At 35.2% G+C, this 18,413-nt stretch overlaps 3 protein-coding genes across 3 annotated transcripts; all 3 read left to right on the top strand.

Moving 5' to 3' along the window:
- The first annotated feature begins 111 nt into the window (after nt 1-111).
- Nucleotides 112-3,601, top strand: LOC128199647 (uncharacterized). The gene has a single exon (XM_052890011.1). The coding sequence runs from the start codon at nt 272-274 to the stop codon at nt 1,628-1,630; it is 1,359 nt and encodes a 452-aa protein (XP_052745971.1). The 5' UTR covers nt 112-271; the 3' UTR covers nt 1,631-3,601.
- LOC112044890 (uncharacterized) lies at nt 3,222-12,611 on the top strand. Its single transcript, XM_024080885.2, has 5 exons — nt 3,222-3,361; nt 6,903-6,983; nt 8,224-8,400; nt 8,783-8,897; nt 9,507-12,611. The coding sequence occupies exons 2-5, from the start codon at nt 6,911-6,913 to the stop codon at nt 9,658-9,660; spliced, it is 519 nt and encodes a 172-aa protein (XP_023936653.2). The 5' UTR covers nt 3,222-3,361; nt 6,903-6,910; the 3' UTR covers nt 9,661-12,611.
- A 2,915-nt stretch (nt 12,612-15,526) lies between these two features.
- LOC112044872 (methyltransferase-like protein 17, mitochondrial) lies at nt 15,527-16,957 on the top strand. Its single transcript, XM_052890014.1, has one exon. It carries the CDS (start codon nt 15,630-15,632, stop codon nt 16,935-16,937), a length of 1,308 nt encoding a protein of 435 aa, XP_052745974.1. The 5' UTR covers nt 15,527-15,629; the 3' UTR covers nt 16,938-16,957.
- The last annotated feature ends 1,456 nt before the right edge of the window (nt 16,958-18,413 follow it).

The following is an 18,413-nucleotide window of genomic DNA, read 5'->3' as shown; positions in this document are numbered from 1 at the left end:
AGACCCCTGACAGTTCCCTCCTATATTTCCCCCAGTTTACAGTACTGTGTATACTAAGCTTTATAATTCGTAATAATCTCAATGTTGGCATTCATGTACACAACTTTTTATAATTTTTTGATTAGATTGTTTTGTTTTTTCTTCTTTTCTGTCATGTACAATACATAGTAATAGTAATAATTTTATTAATAGATTTTAGGCAATTTTAATTTAAATTTTCATAAAATTTTCAAGTGATGATCGTACTTTGTATTACTCATCTCACGTAACAATGAAAAATCAATCAGAAAGTGATTTCAAATCTAAATTTCACTTGTTAAACTCTCAAGAAAACTCCGAAGAGATCGTTTGGTCATCCAGTGATTCAAGTGACTACGAAAATAAATACTTCAATGAAAACTTTACAAGAGCTAAGCAAACTGTAAATAGGAAGAGGAAACGGGGCGAAAGAAGAAAGAAAATCTCAACAAACACGTGCCCTTTAAATATTACCTTTGTTAATACGTCTTTGGAAGATAAAAGTGAAAGAAATTGTGCAAAGTCACCTATTTTACAGAAAGCTAATTTATCACCTATTTTAACAGAACGTCAGCAATATTTTGCACCTATGCAGAAGGTATTAAACTCGCCTATATTAGCTTGTAACAGTAAAAAGTCTACTTGTATAGAAACTACTGCAAGCAGAAGTCCTATTATAGTCTTAAAGCTTGAATCGCCGAAAGTCTCGCCCAGAGTTCGAAAAAAACTTTTTAGCAACAATAATAACATTGAAATTAAACCGATAAATAAAGAAAGTGCGAGAAGTAAATCTCCAGTATTGAATTGTAGTAAAAATACAAAAAAATCAAGACCTACAGACTCTATAATTCAAAATAATTCTATAAAGTTTCACAACACCATCACAGAAGATATAGTAAATAATGAAAATAAAATCTTTAACAATAAAATTTCACTGGAGGATGAAATAACATTTGATAAAAATTTAAATGATACATTGTCAAGTAAAATGTCAAGTGTGGCATTGCTTGAGAGGGTTAAATCATATTTTGATGGGCATTTTAGTTCTGAAACCCCATCCGTACAGTCCATAAGTGAATATGATACTTCACCAAAAGAAACTTCTAAAACCAGTGAAGAAATTGAAATAATCAACTCTCAAACTGAAGCTAAACATTTACGTGAGACTGTAATGTTAGAAAATAGGTCATCATCAGATAGTTTGAGAAGCTTCGAGTTTCGTGAAGATAAATCTAAGAAGGTCCGATACAAGAAGGGCGGACTGGCATATCGTCTCAATTCTTTATTAAAAAAACAAAAAGCTAACATTAGTCTATGGCAGCATGAGAGATTTTTAGCAGCTAACTCAAATTTTGTAATACCCAATGACAACTTCACTGCATTCCATATTCAAAATGTTACTTTTCAATATGGCTGCTATGTATTACAAGTTATAGATGTAATGGAGAAGAAATATTTCATTGTAATTAATAATTTGAATATGAATTGCAACAATTTAGAACAATTCAATGTTTTTAAACTCTACAAACCTTTCAATATCATAGATTACAATTCAGAGTACCAGCTTATTGTAAATGTCAGTAAAACTGAATGTACTGATATAAGTAAATAGTATGTATATAATATACTATAAACATGTTACTGTATGTGCCATATTATTATTATTATTATAGGACTGAATGTTACCTAATAGTTAAACATTCAAAGAATACTTTTTTTAAAATGGACATTAATTATTTTGAAATATCAATTTTATAAGCAAATCCCTTTGGGTGGCCTTAATATAAATGTTATTTTTTGTATGGACAATAATATGAAAACAATAATTGCTATTGGATTTGTTTATTATAATTTTAAGCGTTAATTGAGATAATTTAGACATAATAGAAATAATAAATCAATTTATTTTAGAATACAATTTTTATTCCTATGCGAACATTGTATATTCTGTGTGCTTATGTATTTTTTTTTATTGTTACAATTCACTTCTTCCATTCGAAAGTCATCATTTTATAATTTTTTTTGTCCTTATTACGTTTTAACGATAGTTACCTAGAACTTGAAATATTACAGACTAAAAATTTTCAACCTATATTGGACCCCTGATAGGAGAGAAATTTTCAAAATTCTTGAAGCAATGCAAGTACATGCCTAATGCATCAATAGGTACCCTGGTAGTCCTATTGATGTAGGTTTAATTTTATTTATACCAGGCTGGTACATATAAATAGAAGTGTACTTTTTATCACGAAAAAAAAAATAGTTTACAGATATGTGAAAAACTGAATTCGCTAGCTAGTTCAATAGATTACCATACGATTTTACAAATAGTTCTAATTCAAACACCTTTTCTTTAAAGTTTCTACCCTTCCCTGTAAAGTTAGGTCTATAGACCACAACTAAAATGTGTGTGTGATGTGGAATGTTTATCAGCAAATCACATAGTAATTATAACGAGTCTTTACAAGCAACGTACTGAAGCCTGTGAAACCCATTAAAAAAACTGACGTCACGCGTCTTCTTGACAACCGCTTATACAGACTTTTTTCATAATTTGTATTTTAAAATTTAACTGACTTGAGAATGTATTACTTTTTGAATTTCGTATTTGGAACGGCTACGACACCGTCGTGTTCCGTACGCTCCATCTGTATATTATTTGATTCATCTACTTATGCAACAAATAAATTAAAAATGAAGGTAGAAAAAATGTCATTTCATTACTCAAAATTTGATAGTATAGTTTTTACATATTCAAAATATATTGGCTATAAGTATCTAATTATATTATGAAACAACAAAAATAACAAATGAATTAAAATTATTATTAACTACTAGCGACTTATACCCTCATTTTTAATTTGTTTGTTTAAAAACATTGCACAGAGAGTTTCGCTCGAGTGTAGGAAGACTAGCAAGTAGCAACGAGGTCTCATAAATGTACTTATTATTATTACGTAGAATTTACTCTTAACAAAGCCTAACATGTTGTCTATTTCCGTCATAAAAATAAATCCCATTCGGTAGAATATGAAAGCTTCCGTGTTATGGCAACACTGAAGAAAAGCTCAAAGCGCTTCAGTTTCAGACTTCAGTCAATAATCCGAAAGCGACGCGAATACGATACAGTTCGTGGAAAAACCATTAAATCTTCGCCTCGTTTATATATTTCCATACAAAATAACAATTCATGCAATTCCATTTACATTTGGTTTACATTTTATCTGTTGACTAGTTTTTTTTTAAAGTGATAATGTTCTTTTTTTAAAACAAGGTGTATTAGTGTTAGTGGTCGTCAATAAATCAACCTGTATTATTGATTAGGGTTGTTACCAAAAACGAGGTATGGTAATTTTGTTTTCGTCATGTCATGCCCTTTGATGTTTAGAACTGTAAATGTTTTATAATTATAATATAGTGAGTATTTATAAATTAATATATAACAAATTTGAACATCATGCAACTATTAATAACATATTATGCGAAACTTAGTGATGTATGAATGTATGATAATTTCGATTACGTCAAAAGTTTTGAACGGATGTGGTTTTTGGTACAGAAATAAATAGAATAAATCTTGAAATTTTTGAATTTCTATAAGTAGGTATCAAGGTAGTCCAATAAAGTAGTCTTGTATTTATTTTATTTTATCTACATTTTATCAAAATACTACAAAAAATAGGTTCAAATAGTCAAAAATCATTTATTTCAAACTAGCTGACGCCACACGGTTTCACCCGCGTGGTTCCCGTTCCCGTAGGAATACGGGGATAATATATAGCCTATAGCCTTCCTCGATAAATGGGCTATCTAACACTGAAAGAATTTTTCAAATCGGACCAGTAGTTCCTGAGATTAGCGCGTTCAATCAAACAAACAAACTTTAGCTTTATAATATTTGTATAGATTTACAAGCACTTTCGAAACGTCAGGTATTATTAATATAAGATAATGGTGATAATATATATATTTTTTTATTATTATTATTCTTTACAAGTAAGCCCTTGACTACAATCACACCTGATGGTAAGTGATGATGCAGTCTATGATGGAAACCTGCTAACTTGTTAGGAGGAGGATGAAAATCCACACTCCTTTCGGATTCTACACGACATCGTACCGGAGCGTTAAATCGCTTGCAGTAGTCGGTAGGGTGGTAACTAGCCACGGCCGAAGCCTCCCACCAGCCAGACCTGGACCAATTAAGAAAACCTCAATCGGCCCAGCCGGGGATCGAACACAGGACCTCCGTTTTGTAAATCCACCGCGCATACCACTGCGCCACGGAGGCTGTCATAAACTAAAAATTTAATTTACAAGGGTTCCAAACGCGTCTTGGTCCGAGAAGAGCCCACAACAAACTCAGCCAGGTTTATTCTTTTTTAGTTTATCACCATTTAACAAAAGGTATTTGTATAAGTAACCACTAGCGGATGCCCGCGACTTCGTCCGCGTGGAATTCAGTTTTTCACAAATCCCGCGGGAGCCATGGATTTTTCCGGGATGAAAAGTAGCCTACGTGTTAATCCAGAGTAAAATCTATTTCCATTCCAAATTTCCGCCAAATCGCTTCAGTAGCTGCAGCGTAAAGGAGAAAAAAACATACTTACACACTTTCACACAAACTTTCGCCTTTATAATATTAGTGTGATTGACACTAAAATACAACGATAAAACGACGAGATTTTTATTGTCGATATTTCGACCCAGTTGCATGGATCGTGGTCACGACGGGACTGAAGTTGCGAGATGAGAAGTTGACAGCTGCTAGGGGCAGAATCGATCTACCCTCTTTCTTGTTCTTTTTCTTTTTTCAACGACCTCGCGTCACCTCACCTTTGCACAATTCTACCTTCGGGTTCCACTCGCTGGCTAGTTTGAAATCATCTTCCCGAGTGGAACCCGGTGGTAGAATTGTGCAAACCAAGAGGGCGCTGCGATACGCATAATAACAAAAGCGATGTCGTGAGTGTGGTTTGCCTAAACAGCCCAAAACGCGAGGTCGTTGAAAAAAGAAAAAGAACAAGAAAGAGGGTAGATCGATTTTGCCCCTAACAGCTGACTTCTCTTCTCATCTCGCAACCATCCGTCGTGACCACGATCCATGCAACTGGGTCGAAATATCGACAATAAAAATCTCGTCGTTTTATCGTGGTATGTACCCGTTTAAATATCATTCATAATGAACAACCACGAAATAAGTTTAAAATCATTACTAAAATACAACTTTACAAAGTACAACAAGTTACTTTACTACGACAAAGTACAACAAGTTACTTTAAATATAAGTTGATAACGACGATCTAGTTTAAATTGTTTTCCACATGGACAAAGTCAGAGGCTTCTGCTAGTATATCATAAATTATTGCCACATTTTAAAATTCACACGCACTACGACAATTATTTGGAACACATGTGTTTCGGTTGTTTGTTTTAAAACCCATACTTTACCCCCGTGGGAATTTCGACAAGCTGTTGAAGTATTCTTGTCAATCACCTAACGTCATTGACGAACTAGCAAAAGCCTGCCACTTTGCCCGCGTAGAAACCCATTTTTTCTGACTGGAATGCCGTGCCGCAAGATATTCATCATTCTCAGTGGATTCATATAATATATTTAAGCCGTCCACCACGCTGGCCCAATGCGGCAAAAATTGGCAAACTTCACAGACGCAGAGAATTAAGATAATTCTCTGGTGTGCAGGTTTCCTCAGGATGTTTTCCTTCACCGATTGAGACACGTGATATCTAATTTCTTGCACCCAACTGAAATGTTGGAGGTGCATGCCACGGACCGGATTCGAACCCTCCACACCCTCCGGAATCGGAAGCAGGGGTCATATCCATTGGGCTATCACGGCTCTGTAAAACTAGGTATACAGACTTAAAATCAAGATTCATTTATTTAAAGTAGGTTTACGGCTCGTGCGCTGTAGCATGGTGCGGGTAACAGTTCGTTTCACTATTGAAAGTGTGCCACGATTCACGTTAATAGTACGTATTATGGACGTAATACAGGCAACTGTCACCCGCACCATGCTACAGCGCACGAACTGTAGTAAGAATTGTTGAAATGTCGAGGTTGACAATTTATAAAAACTCTACCAGCATATTGAGCCGTGATATGACCTCTGCCTCCGATTCCGGAGGGTGTGGGTTCGAATCCGGTCCGGGGCATGCACCTCCAACTTTTCAGTTGTGTGCATTTTAAGAAATTTACCGTCGCGATTAGTTTGGCGAATAAAAATAGAGACTGAAATCGCCCGACAAATTTAAAAAAAATCAGAGGGCATTCCCAAAATTATAGTGCAAATATTGGCATAACTCAGTTTGATACTTGTAATAATATTTTTTTACATAAGTAGATACTACTATTTAGTTTATATTATAGGACTCAAAAGGTGATTACAAATATAAGAAAACTAATGTCGAACAAAGGTTATGATTCACAACACTTGTCAGGACAACTTAATCAAACTGTAAAAACAAATCAAACTGTAACCAAATTAAGACCCTAGAATGGCAGAGAATGACCTTGAGTGGAGTCACGTACTTGTGAACGATGTGTGTAGGGTTAAATGTACCTTTGACTGATATCAAACACTCCCCTTTTCCACTCAAGTCACTCTCCCCAACTATCCCAATTAACCCATAAAGAATTACACAACAAGAGATGTGGACGGCTCGAACGCCACGAGCACACTGAAGCCAACACGAGATCGAGTGACGTCATATCCGTCACAGACAACTATTTCCAACACTAAACGGCGATAACATTTATAACAAACATTAGTGGATTATTTTTTATTTGTCGAGCGATTTTTGTCTCTACTTTTGAACTGTAATAATATTAATAACTAAATATCAAACGTTTTTTTTTTCAGTAGTAACAATGGTGACGTCACTATGCAGCAGTCAATACCTCTACCTCACGACCTTCGTCGTTCTGTCGTGGATATCTGTTGGTAAGAATCAGTTACAGTAAAAGCTCATTAATCGCGTTTTCACTATTCGCGGATTTAAAAACTGCAACCAACCCAATAGGGATGATGACAGTTTTTTAAATTGTATATAAATTAAGAGTATGCTAATAGTAAAGCAATTTTGTAAAAGTAACAGGGTATCTGCGATCATTACTTTCGGAGCTACAGGGATTTAAACGATCAGATTTGCGGCGCTGCCGCGGATCCCTGAAAAACGCCCCATACAAAATGGCACGAACTAATGACGTCGTAGGTAATGTAATGATCGTTAGATTTGTGTGGGCGTTCTAACAAAATTACTAATGTCTTTGTTATTTTTGCGTTTATGTTTATAGTTCATATATTAAAAAATGTCACATTTAATGTGAGGAAGCTAAAACTGTAAGAATTTTCATCTAATTACGATAAAATTTTTAATAGATTTTGAAATTTTATAATCTCATTTATTTTGCAAATATCCAGACAATCTTTGCTTTTTATGTATAAATTAATTAACATTGATCTTATTTACCCGAATGTATCATAAAAATCAATATATTCAAACCTAATCATCATCCCCATTCGTTGCTAAAGATTTCGTTATTCGCGGATCAGACCGTCGGAAATGACGTAAAATCTGCAAATTCATTCAATTCCGAAATTGCCAATGGAATTTAAAATGGAATGGAATAGTAAATATGAGGACGTCAATTGAAGGTTTATGAATGCCAACGCTCCGTCTGAATCAAAGTAAAGTCCTTATCATAAAACAAGTCCCAAAGACGCGGCGCTAATGTCGTAATGGGGCTCATTGTCATTCGGTAAAGGCGCTGTCAATTTTAGATCAGCTTTTAGTTGCGGGATTTCTTTCATGAAAATGACTCTAGTTTTAAGCTGTCAAGCAAGAAACTTCAAGTTACCATTCACGCCACTCGTGCAATGTATAGCGAGTCCGTTAGAAATAAAAAAAAAACGATTGTCTGTAAAGTTGGTTTACTGAGGATAGTTGAACGTGACAACGTCATAAGAAAATACTAATGGAACGGTTGCATTTTTCAAAAGAAAATGTTTGTTTTTCTAAAATACTGTTTAATAATCTAAATAGACCAGAATATACTTTATTTCTTGTAAAAAAATTGGCAACCCTAGAGCGACGGAACGACGCATGACGTCATCTTTTTACAATGCAGCTGCCTTCATCAAATTGTAAGACATTGTCACGTCAAAATATCTATGGTTTCAGCGGCAAGCATAGACTGTTTCAAGTGCGTGTCTATGAACGGCAAGTACCCGCAGTGCGACGACCCCTTCCACAACAACCACTCGCTGAACATCCTGGAGTCGCCGTGCATGGGGGGGAGGAAGGGGAGAGATGGACTCTTCCCGGCCACGTCGTGCATCAAGATCGCAGGAGTGTTTGGTACTTATTTCTATATTAGTTTCGTTTGAATTCATTCAGTAGTTTCAGCGTGATTCCCGGTCAACAAAAAGATTGACTGACACACAGACAGACAAAAGCGGCGGTTTCGACATAATTACCCATATTCGGCTCACTTTTGAGCACGGATTGGCAGACTTCACACACACAGAGAATTAAGAAATTTCTCAGGTATGCAGGTTTCCTCACGATGTTTTTCCTTGACTGTTTGAGACACGTGATATTTAATTTCTTAAAATGCACATAACTGAAAAAGTCAGAGGTGCATGCCCCGGACCGGATTTGAACCTATCCACTGGGCTATCACGGCTCGGCTTTGATTTAATATCAGGAAAAAATATAGTTTCCTTGTAAATGTTTCCAGATGACACCGGCGAGACGATCACCGTGCGTGGCTGCGGACTCGACTCGGGCACGGCGACCACCGACACGGAGATAATACGCATGTCGCACTGCGGCAGGTTTTATTACAACGACAGGTCAGTGGTTCCACATGACACCGGCGAGACGATCACCGACACCGACACGGAGATCAGTCGAATTTGACTTATTGTAGTAGATTGAGATATAGTGAGCTGGATGGAGAAAGAAAAGGAAGTAGTAGATTTTCAAGGGTAAAGCCACATAGCCTACCGTAATTAGCAAATACACTGTCAATTCCCTTCATACCTGAATATAGTAACGCTGTTTGGTGGCATTTTAAATAGCCACGGCCTATGCTTAGACACCAGAGTACATATGAGTCATTTTAAAAATTTCAAAATTCTTGACTGCAATCTCACCTGATGGTAAATAATGATGCAATCTAAGATGGGAACAGGCTAACTTGTTAGGAGTAGGATGAAAATCCACACCCCTTTCGGTTTCTGTTCACCATTCAGCGTACCGGAACGCTAAATCACTTGGCGGTACGTCTTTGCTGGTAGGGTGGTAACTAGCCACGGCCGAAGCCTCTCACTAGCCAGACATGGCATGAGAAACTTCAATAGGCCCAGCTGGGGATCGAATCCAGATTGTATATCCATCGCGCCACGGAGGCTGTCAAGAGGTCGTCAATTTATAAAAAAAAGGTTATTTTCTTGTTCTAGATACGTCCACGGCTGCCTTCAGAGTTGTAACGACGCAGATGCCTGCAATTCTTCCTGCCAAATAACCTCGAATGTAGCCTTCATTTTTATTTTAACCCTCATTTCGTTTTCATCCCTCATTTCGTTGTCTACCCTCATACAAATGCAGAGCTAACAGAGACAGAATGTTCTCATCTAAATAAATCTTGCTTTGTAAAAACGTAATGAAAATGTATTATTTAATACGTCTATGTTGTAAGTTTTATAATTTTTCATGCCTTGTTAGATTCGGAGCGGTTTTAGAGTCCCATTCATGAAAGAAATCCCGCGGCTAAAACATGAACTAAAATTGACAGCGCCTTACACAAATGACATTAAGACCACCAATTACCTGACATTAGCGTCGCGTCTGGGGGACTTCTTTCATGAAAAGAACTATACTATGACAGTAAGCGGCCATTTTGCAATATTTCATTATTTTGGATACTTGTACTATATTATTTCAATATTGAAAATTTTCGATTACCTGCGCTTTAAATTTGTAAAATAGTTTAAAAAAAGACAAGCATGGTAAAAAATATTTATGAGTATTTAGAATTCTTTTCATATTTTCATGAATTAAAACTTGGATTTATAGCTTGTTATTAAAATATTTTTAATTTTGCATAAATTCGATCTTGCATAGAGTTATATGCTGCTTGGATACATTTTAACTATTTAAAGAGTTAGGTTGAGTTAATTTAAGTAAGAGTGTAACACAAAAGGGTACAAATACCTAACCAAAAGAAGGTAAAAAATAAATCACTCAATCGACCATATTTTGGTCGACACACAGTTGGGGTGATTTTGACATCGACCATATTTTGGTCGATTCACAGTGGAGTGACAGCTAGTTTTTCATATTTATTGTATATTTTACTGGCACTGCGACAGCGACGTTGCCGAAGGGTGCGATCATAGAAGCTCTGCCAAAGTTGAGGTTTGGGCTAGAAGAGTGCAGATGGAAACAAACGACTATAAGGGCATCTCCTTTGAGACTTGGACCTCGGCTTAGAGGGACGTAGTTTAGGGAACTTACAAAATGTTAAAACACACAATGCAAGAAACCTTTGTAACTTTAATTTTAAGTTTTTACTTTTATTGCCACCATTACCTAATAATATTTACGTTTCAAATGTGCTTAGAAACGAAACATAATGGGGATGATAGGTTTGAATATATTGATTTTTATAATAAATTCAGGTAAATAAGGTCAATGTTAACTAATTTATACATAAAAAGCAAAGATTGACTGGATAATTGCAAAATAACTAAGATTATAAAATTTCAAAATCTATTAAAAATCTTTTATCGTAACTAGATGAAAATTCATACAGTTTTAGCTTCCTTACATTAAATGTGACATTTTTTAATATGTGGACTATAAACATAAACACAGAAATAACAAAGATATTAGTAACTTTGTGTTAACGCCCATACAAATCTAACGATCATAAGTGCCATTTTGTATGGGGCGTTTTTTAGGGACTCGCGGCAGCGCCGCAAATCTGACCCTTTAAATCCTTGTAGCTCCGAAAGTAATGATCGCAGACACCCTGTTACTTTTACAAAATTTCTTTACTATTAGCATACACTTAATTTATATACAATTTAAAAAACTGTCATCATCCCTATTGAAATTAATTAAATTTGACTTTTGACAGTTTTGACAAGAAAAATGGCCGCTAAACTATACTCATGGTAACGCCGCATATGATTTAATGTAAAATTAAAGTACTTCTGTGTATATTGCTAGACCAGCTGTTACAGATTTGTTCATGCAACCCGAAACTATGATGAATCCAATCAGTTAGGTACTCTAGTAGTATACACAGAAGTATTTCGCAAAATATACGATAAGGTGTGTACGAGTAAGATTCGAATTGTTCCATTATCGCAAATCATATCATAAAGTCTACCATATCGTACATTTAGTTTTAGTTAGAATCTGTAGGTTAGTTAACAACGACCAAAGATCATGTTGATGTTATATTTGTTGAGTTTTGTTGCTATTATTATAATAATATTATACTGGAGTTTGCTCGCAGCAAATATCTACGCCCTATTTGAGTCCACTGATATCTTTTCCTGCGCCCGTCTGTAGGCCTTAAATCCGCATCACGACATGTCCATCTCTCGAGACGAAAGAAAGACGAATTTTGACCAATAGTGATGGAACCCAGAAGCTATATCTTTCTTTGCGTCGGGCCGAAAACTCAGACTAATTACATAAGTATGCCCGACTAGTTTCGAACCCATACGGTGCCCTTAGTCATGAGCTAGTTCTTGCAACGCGGCACGATCCAAACTATGGATCATGCCGCATACTTCGATCTTATATCACGTGAATTTTAGCGGTGTTACATAATCAATTAATATAAATAACACTCACGATAGTTTAAATTCTAAAATAATTACATAAGGACTAGTATCGCACCCTAATTCACGAACAAAATAGTCTGTAATTTTTTGATGCAGACAGGCTTTGATTAGGTGTATATCTTTTACCAAACTAGAAGTTGTTGACCGTTTTTACACCATTCAGCTACACAAAAAAGTATTTTTACGCAACTCTTTACACGACGAACACGATTACAACTAAATCATCGATTCTTTAAAGAAAATTTTTATAAATGCAAAAGACCGTTATATACTTTGGCAGGGTAACGTCTACCGAGGCAGGTTCTTATGTAATTAGTCTGAGGCTCAAAGATATGGAACTGATATAGTCCCGGTGTCGCTAATATTATTTGTTTTTACTTCTCTTCACGAGATATACAGGGTGCTCGGGAGTATTTTCCATAACTTCTAGATGTTGACGAATTCACTTAAAGGAGCCGAACTGCATAACTAACATTTTTTTTAACTAAGAAGAACTTTTTGTTTTCATTCAAAGTAATTCAAATAATTTCGACTCCTTTATCTACGTCATTATACGTACGTTTGGCTACGTCATTAATAAAGGATTCATGTATGGGACACATTTTAAGATCTATTTACAAAAGCAAAAAAAAATTCGATAATATTCATTTTAGAACACATGTTCCTTAAACATTTTTAATTATATTAATTGATTATGAAACACGGCTAAAACTCACGTGATATTAGGTCGGAGTATGCCCGACTAGTTTCGAACCCTACTTATTAGAAAATAATGAATTTTTATTACATATATACCTTCTATACCATCACATATAATTCCCTTAAAATATGTATATGGAAAAAATAGCTATAACAATTAAAATTAGTAAATAATTTTTTGTCTAAATATGCACTAATAATAAACCACATTACTCCATTGTTTAGGATTTTGTTTATGAACTGCTTATAGCATTTAGGATTTTTTTTTAATATCTATACTTTATGGTGTCTTCCACACAATGAATACTTTGATGCAGTACGATTATCCGATCGAAATTTCGACTTAAGCCAATGCCATTGATTTAAATATGGTATTTTTGTCGAGTACAAACAATTTTTGGATTTACCGCCTAAAAATCGTTCGTACTCGACTAAAATACTAAAGTAGTCCGAAGTAGGCCATAGCGGATGCTTATTTTAGCCGAATTTGAAATCATTTTGAGTGGGTAGGATTCACCATGTTACTGAGAAAGCCATTTATGTGAATGACTAATTAACAAATCCTTGACGATCCTAACAACGACATTACGACCGACAATAATTACTCTTCCCAGGCAACAAAACAAAATTCTCGTGTCGCCTAAATCCTCCGAAAGGGCTGGACCGATTTTTATGAAAGTATGCCGACCGATTTTTAAGTAAAGTATCTGGTAGGTTCTAAGAAGCCAACATCAATTTTTAACACCCCTAAATGATAAAGGTCCACCCATAGTTTGTAGGGTAAATTGGGTAAAACAACATTTACCGGGTCAGCCAGTAGGAGATTTTATTAACCACTGTGCGCAATTTTTTTTGATCAAAAAATATACGCATTCGCTGCCCGCGAGTATTTTATCGAAAAGCCCGTCTGCGTTGAAGAAGCCGACAGTCAGGGAATGCGGTTTTAATGTACCGTTGTGAGCCATTTAAAAAATCTTTATATTCCTCTATCGCGCGGAGCATGATACTGTGCTCGCCTATTGCCCTTAGTTTACTTTATATTTTTTTACATGTCACGTAACGGATACGATGGGCGACCGTCCATTTAGGAGTCAAGTGGATAGATGATGAAAACCAAAGATCGTAGAATATGGCAATTTGTCAATACCAGGTTTTGATTCATACAAACATAAATAGTACATCACTAGGAGTTACTGGATACATTATTTATTAAACTGTATAAAATATAATAATTTAAACAATAATATATGGCGGTTCGAAATAATTGTTTATTATTTTATACACATAATCTTTACAAAAGCAATTGTAAATAATTATATTATATTATTGTGCTGAAAATATACACGATTATGAAAAAAAAAACAATTTAATTTTATTCTCAACAGAAGATACCTATAAGTTTAAACTTATATCTATTATTCTTATCATATAGATAATAATAGAATGTTTATTTTGTTTTTTTAATTACTAGCAGACTGCGGTTTCCCCTCGTGGTTCTTGTTCCCGTAGGGATACGGGGATAAAAAAACCTATTGCACTTGGGAATAGCAAAGGTAACAGTGAAAGAATTTTTCAAATCAGTTCAGCAGTTTCGGAGCCCAATGCAAACAAACAATCCGATCTTTCCTCTATAAAATATTAGTATATATCTCTCTCTCTCTCTGTCTCTCTCTCATCTTCTAGTGAAAGTTCTATGAAAATCGGTTCAGCCGTTCCAGAAAAACGAAAATACAGACAGACAGATTGTTTGTTTTTTTGGTATCATAACTATGAGCACTTGAGAAAACATGGTTATCTTGGCTTTTACATATGTTTTTAGTGTCTGTGAATAACAGAAGGTCTTGACACTCACAAAATATTGCAATTTTCTAAATCGGTTCGGTAGATTCAGAGATTACCTCTACAACCTCACAAAAGCTGTTAGTTTCTTATAGAGCCTTTTTTCAGATATGTACCATTAAATGTTTAGAGTTTTCAAACATAATATTTTTAGCAGGTTTTATTGTGAATGCCTTATTAATGACCTATAGAATATGTCTTATACAACTCGAACCACAAGAAGTCATAATCTGTGGTTAAAAATAATAGCAAGACTAGAAGCTAAAGCTATGCAGCGCTCAGTCAGTTAAAAGTTAAAATTGTCAGTCAGTGTCAAACATAGAGTACATTGAATATAGGGTATAGAGTCCTTAGATGCCATCTCTGCTTAGCGCCATCATGTGAGCAGATAGAGAACTACACCAATTATAATATATACCCATAAGTATAAAATGAGCGTCGAATTACGTATATAAACCTATATCCATATAAACATAAACATAATGTTTACCTACTAGTATTAACTGTTCTTTAATTGTATTATTTTATTTAGGAATTCGGATACAAATAATAAAAACACAAATGGGATACATATAATTATTTATTGTTTCTCCTTTTGTGAACATAAACAACTCCGTCTCTTTGAATAGAGTCATCTTCGTCAAAACCTCTAGTGGTACCCCTTAACAATATATTTGTTGACTTACACCAATTACATGTAAAAAATCTGCACGAAAAAATAAAAAAAGAACTTTACTAAATCTCAAGACAAGACATATATCAGAGTTCTCGGAATCCAAAGTAAAGCACAGGTCAAAACGATTTATAACAGTCACCAAAATCCATAAAAAAAGCCAGGTCGTCGGGAAAGATCAACGCAAAAAAACACCATGAAGAAAGCAGAAGAAATAAAACCATTTCGTCTACAAAATTAAACAAAATGTCATAAGCCGCACAAGGTTATAATTTTTTTTTTAATACTTTGCTTAAGATTACCTCAGAATCCTGCTGGTCAAAGTGCCTTAAAGCGCCATCTATTGAGCAAATAGGGAATTAAGGAGGCATAAGCAATTTGTACTGAGGTCGTAATGTACAGACTGAATACACCCTGGTGTCAAAGTTGGTTGTCAGTGTCATGAGTTCCTATACATAAATTTTAGGATTTATTTTTTAGGTTAAGTTACAAAAACAAACAAAACAATCAAAATGTTTAGAAAAATCAGATTCTCACAATTATCGCTATATTTCAATTATTCTACAAGAGTAGAAATTGATGCGGGCTTACGCGAAGGTTTCGATAAACAGGAGTACAAGCCAAGAAAACATCCCGGCAGGTCGCAGGTCAAAACCGCAACTCTCCCACCAGATATACAAACGGCTATAAAAGTTGTTCTGCAAGACTCCGGCGCTAAAGCATACCACCAAGAGAGTGTGAAATTAAACAACTATATCCATTCGCGTTTGCTTCCACCAGAAGATGAAGAAATTCGAAATAAGGCATCAAAAATCCACCAGGCTGTCTCGAAAAAGGTTTTTTCAAAAATTGGCCAAGAACCCACACAAGAAGAGTTGCAAACTTGTAATAGGAAGATAGACACGACAGTGTACAACGTTTTAAAAAAAAACGTTTATCGTTGGGGCAACATATCGTACGATAAAGCGACTTCACTGCAATACCTTATGGCGAGAGCTCCTTCAGAATATGCTATCCTGGTACGTATTCTAGACGAAATTAGACGAAGATTACCAGATTATAAGCCTAGAAGCTTCTTCGACTTCGGCTCTGGGATCGGTACGGGAACATGGGCTGTCAATACATACTGGAAAAATGACATATTCGAATATTTTACAGTTGACACTTCAACACATATGAACGACTTGGCCAGACTCATTTTGTGTCAAGGCAGAGACAATGTAGCGATGCCGTTCAAATCATATTTCCAAAGACAATTCCTTCCAGCATCAGCTGATTTGAAATACAATATTGTTCTATCAGCGTTCACATTATTTGAAATGCCAAGCATGCAGAGCCGATTAGAAACAATACAAAAATTGTGGAACAAAACTGAAGATTTTCTAATTGTCGTTGAACAGGGCACTAATGCTGGATTTCGAGTTATAAATGAAGCTAGAGAATTCATACTCAGTAGTGAGGAAAAAGGTTATGCGTTTGCTCCGTGTCCAAACAATAATGTATGCCCGAGATATTTAGAGTTTGAGACACCATGTAACTTCTTAATGAAATTTGAAACATTAGGTTTTCCGTCGAAAAAGGAAATTATGGCTGATTTGTTCTCTTACATAATTTTAAGGAAAGGTGATAGACCGCCAGATGATCCACAGTGGCCCAGAATAGTCCGAGCACCCATAGTTAGATCAGGTCACACAATATGTCGGCTTTGTACAAAAAACGGCGAATTGCAGGAAGTTATTTTCTCCAAAGGAAAGCATGATCAAGCAACGTATCGATGTGCGCGGTCCAGCAATTGGGGTGACACATTACCTGTTCAATAAAATTCAATGGATTTACACAATTTTTTATTTCTTAGTTACAGTGTACCAAGATTTAGTAGTAGGATAATGTTTTTATTTTTAACTATAGATTTATGAATAGATACCAGGGGCGATGGTTCCTAACAACCCATTTCCTATCAGGTTACTTTTTAAAAAATCCTGAGTTTTACGGACTGTGTTTTTGACTGAATATGTTAAATTATGTAAATTTAATGTACTCAGTCAAAAACACATTTAGACTAATAAACCAACCAATGGCTATGTTGTCCCGCAGCATACACTATGTACGTCTCAATAACTACGCCTGAAAAGTGAAAGGTAAACTGAGGAGTAAAAGTGAAAGGTAAAAGCGCAACTGAGGAGGAGCAAGCCGCATGCAAATGCGTGCGGGCTAGGACGCGCCCACACTCATGTGCACGCTGTTGGCGGCAGCGTACTGTGAAAGGTGCGCAGAATAGGTTGCGTACAAAAAACGTAACGCTGTCATTTTCAAATTCGTTCGTCAAATTATTTTTTTCCATAATTCTTATCGAGTTAACTCCAATAAACTCCAAAAAATTGCAAAAAATTACTGATTTTCACATAATTTAATATTCTAAAATCCATGGACCCCATGGTAACTTTTTGTGCATCTTAAAATCCCAGATAAAAATTCTAAATTCCCTAATAAAAGAACATAATTTTCCTTTTGTGCCTGCATATTGTTGCTCTTTTTAACCGACTTCAAAAAAAGGAGGAGGTTTCTCAATTCGACCGTAAATATATATTTTTTCAAGTAGGTAATGGTTTTCTACTAATCATGTGGACTAGGTAATTTTCCTTCAACCATTACTTTAAAAAAAAAGTAATATACATTTTGCGTCACTGGTTTAAGTATTGATTTAACAAATCTGGTCAAAATGACTAATTTGACGCATTTCAGTCGACTGTATGTACCTATGTAAAATCCCAACTTTTGATAATAATTATTGTAAACCATATGAAAATTCAAATTACGTATGCAACTGTATTGAATTGTTATTTTTCCTCTACCACGCGTTTTCACTATGTATGTCATTCTCGAAAACAAAACACTAACAATCATCTGCGGGGGATGGAAGATCACGTGAACAAAGTGACATAAAGTAGTTAAAGACTTAAACTAACTTTAACTTTCTTAGTGAAAGACTTAAGACTAGGCGAAGCTGAAAGTAGGGTAATGATTTTGACCGTCTAAGTATGTTTGTTTCAACTATTGTATTTTACCCATACTTAACCATGGCTCACAAACATAGCCATTAACAAAGAAAACTGCAATTAAAATGAAAGTTGCACAAAGGTAAATTATTAAGCAATATTAAATATTCGTCTTAAAAGACGCAATAACCATGGCCATGAAAGATAAATGGAATTGGGCAGGAGATATAATGCGAAGGAAGGACAACAGGTGGTCTACAGAAATTAATGCTTGGTGCCCAAGATATAACAAGAAAAGAA

Source organism: Bicyclus anynana, chromosome 26, assembly GCF_947172395.1.
Source record: "Bicyclus anynana chromosome 26, ilBicAnyn1.1, whole genome shotgun sequence".
NCBI lineage: Eukaryota > Metazoa > Arthropoda > Insecta > Lepidoptera > Nymphalidae > Bicyclus > Bicyclus anynana.
Note: the sequence above shows the minus strand (reverse complement) of the source record. Positions and strands in the feature narration are given on the sequence as shown.